This window comes from Penaeus vannamei, chromosome 13, assembly GCF_042767895.1.
Source record: "Penaeus vannamei isolate JL-2024 chromosome 13, ASM4276789v1, whole genome shotgun sequence".
NCBI lineage: Eukaryota > Metazoa > Arthropoda > Malacostraca > Decapoda > Penaeidae > Penaeus > Penaeus vannamei.
Genome location: NC_091561.1, coordinates 3,517,283 through 3,519,782, shown reverse-complemented (window position 1 = coordinate 3,519,782; position 2,500 = coordinate 3,517,283). Strand labels below are relative to the sequence as shown.

The following is a 2,500-nucleotide window of genomic DNA, read 5'->3' as shown; positions in this document are numbered from 1 at the left end:
ACATGTCCCTTGTAGACTACAGAGACCGCTCAAATTTAGGCTTTGAAACGACCCTAGAGTTGAGAGGAATCATATATTCAAATGGTAATCTTTACAGGTCGAATTGCGTTTTCTAGTTAACAGACAAGGGAATTATTATTTATCTTTAAACTTACAATATTTACCCAAATATATTTCTTAATGTATGCTTCCCTCGGGATGGTATTCAAAAAGTATGTATAACCAGTGTACACAGCAGTTGAAGTTAATGTTATAACACTGACGCTGTCATGGTAGAGTCTATTGAATCTAATACACTGAGCATCTATAGTATTTCCAGCCAGGCTGACTTTAAAAGAGATGATAAATACAAATGATATAATAGTGTATGAGATTGTGAGCCTACTTCCTCTCAGTAAATTTCATGTCTTGACATTTCTGCTTTTGTATGGAAATAAGGACAATTTTTAGTTTCAGTCAACCATCAATAATTTGATGTGCCTTATGTCCTTCTAGTGGTACATGTAAAGTTTTCAAATATCTTGCACCTCTTTATGGTTGCAAATGTCTAGTTTTTAAGTTAGGCCTCTTTCAAAGCTATGCCAACCTCCTCTTCCCCAACAGTCTTGCAGATTGCAGGTGTGAGAGCATGGAACTGTGAAATATTTGTTTCATATGATGTGGAAATAAAAAAAAAAAAAAAACACAGCAGAAAAGCAATGAAAAACATATTACTACACTCCTGCAGCAGTGGCTGGAGCAACGATCATGGATATATGTGTAATACAATTTATCTGTGAAATAGATGTCTATCCTACCAAAATATGAGTATCTGATGTTTCACCTTAAATGTTTTATGCCACCAAATTTTTGCTATAGATTTAGAATTTGCTGTGGATATACTAAGACAGCTTAAACTTTTCCTTTTTAGCTTTTTTTTGTCAAAGAAAGAATATCAAGAATATTAAACAGATCTAACATTCCATTGCAGAATCTTTTTTCAGAATTAACCCTAGAGGTATACTCTGTCTTTTCCATGCACATCATACTAAATTACAACAATTTCAATGAAGTTGAAAATGATAGTGGCACACTAACTTGATGCTTTTCGCTCTGGCAAAGACCAACAAAGTTCTGCCATATGTCGTGGGTTCTGGCAAAGTTTTCATTCTGGTTTCTTAGGTTACTCTTTTTTTTCAATTCTATCGGATATAATCTCTTGTGGGAAATTATATTAATAGTAATAAAAATGATAATGATAATCTATATTGGGATATGATTATTATAATAATGTTAATGATAATAATCTGCTATGGGAAATTATAGTAATAATAATGAGAATGAGAATGAGAAGAAGAATGAGAATAATGGTTATATTACAAGCCTGGTTGTTACCCATTTCATGGTGGGCCAGAGACACTGAGGTAGCTGCAACTGCTTGACTTTATGTGATTTTTTTTTATATCAAATTAATTTTTCACTATTTTGAATGTAATTTTGATAATTCTTTGATATTCCTTTTACTTTATGATTTGCAGGATGATTTGATATGGCATCAGATCAAAAAGGGGGAGCTGTAGAATCTCAGTATTTGACTTTTGCAGGGTTTTTACGGGTCCTGGAAAATTATGGAAAATCATGGAAATTGAAATTAAAATGTCCAGACCTGGTATATCATAGAATTTTGTTTTCAAGTTTGGAAAAACTTGGAAATTTAGTATTTGTGTCTTTTAAAAATTCAAGAGTCTGACAGATTTCTTTCTTCGGAAAGAAATCAAAATAAACTTTGTAAGATTGAGGTAACTGAATGAAAAGTTGAAAAGTTGCATAGACTAAATTAATACATGCTGATCAATTATAAGCAACAAGTCCCTGAAGTGTCAATAAAGCACATCCACAAGTCATTACTCAATTTGATTATATTTAACATCAATTATGAATTACAGTCATTGTACATAAAATAAGATATATGTGAATATGTATAAAATGTTCAAGGAAAACAGTGAAAAGAGTCACAAACCCTCTTTGGAAAGTCATGGAATTTAGATACCAAAAAAGTGTACAAACCCTCTTTTTGAATCAGTAATCAATCCATCCACCTACCCACTGACCAACCAGACAACCGACAGATCAGTCATTCAGTCAACCGACCGATCAGTCACTCAGTCAGCCGACCGATCAGTCACTCAGTCAGCCAACCAATCAGTCACTCAGTCGACCGACCGACCGACCGACCGACCGACCGACCGACCGACCGACCGACCGACCGACCGACCGACCGACCGACCGACCGACCGACCGACCGACCGACCGACCGACCGACCGACCGACCGACCGACCGACCGACCGACCGACCGACCGACCGACCGACCGATAGACATATAGATCATTGTATAATTGTACCAGAAGTGTCCATCTGCAGCACCTAGCATTTGATCGTCAATCAAATTTTAAAAACTCTGATCTTTCGTGCTGTGGCCTTGTCACAGTCCATCGAGATTGAAAGCCATTGTAACCCACC

The 2,500-nt window shown here is 36.1% G+C and overlaps 2 protein-coding genes across 5 annotated transcripts in view; one reads left to right on the top strand and one right to left on the bottom strand.

The window, feature by feature from the left end:
• mRRF2 (mitochondrial ribosome recycling factor 2) overlaps window positions 1-2,500 on the top strand; it is a 15,067-nt gene that overhangs the window by 209 nt on the left and 12,358 nt on the right. Inside the window, exon 1 of one of the 3 annotated variants that reach the window (XM_027353041.2) lies at window positions 1-84. This exon is cut by the window's left edge and continues 163 nt beyond it. The exons of the other annotated variants lie outside the window; for them this stretch is intronic. Within the exon in view, the coding sequence (XP_027208842.2) occupies window positions 82-84 (3 nt within the window). The 5' untranslated portion in view covers window positions 1-81. The remainder of the gene's footprint in view (window positions 85-2,500) is intronic. 3 annotated transcript variants of the gene reach the window in all.
• LOC113802455 (lysosomal cobalamin transporter ABCD4) overlaps window positions 1-2,500 on the bottom strand; it is a 28,594-nt gene that overhangs the window by 24,408 nt on the left and 1,686 nt on the right. The gene's annotated exons all lie outside the window — the stretch shown is intronic.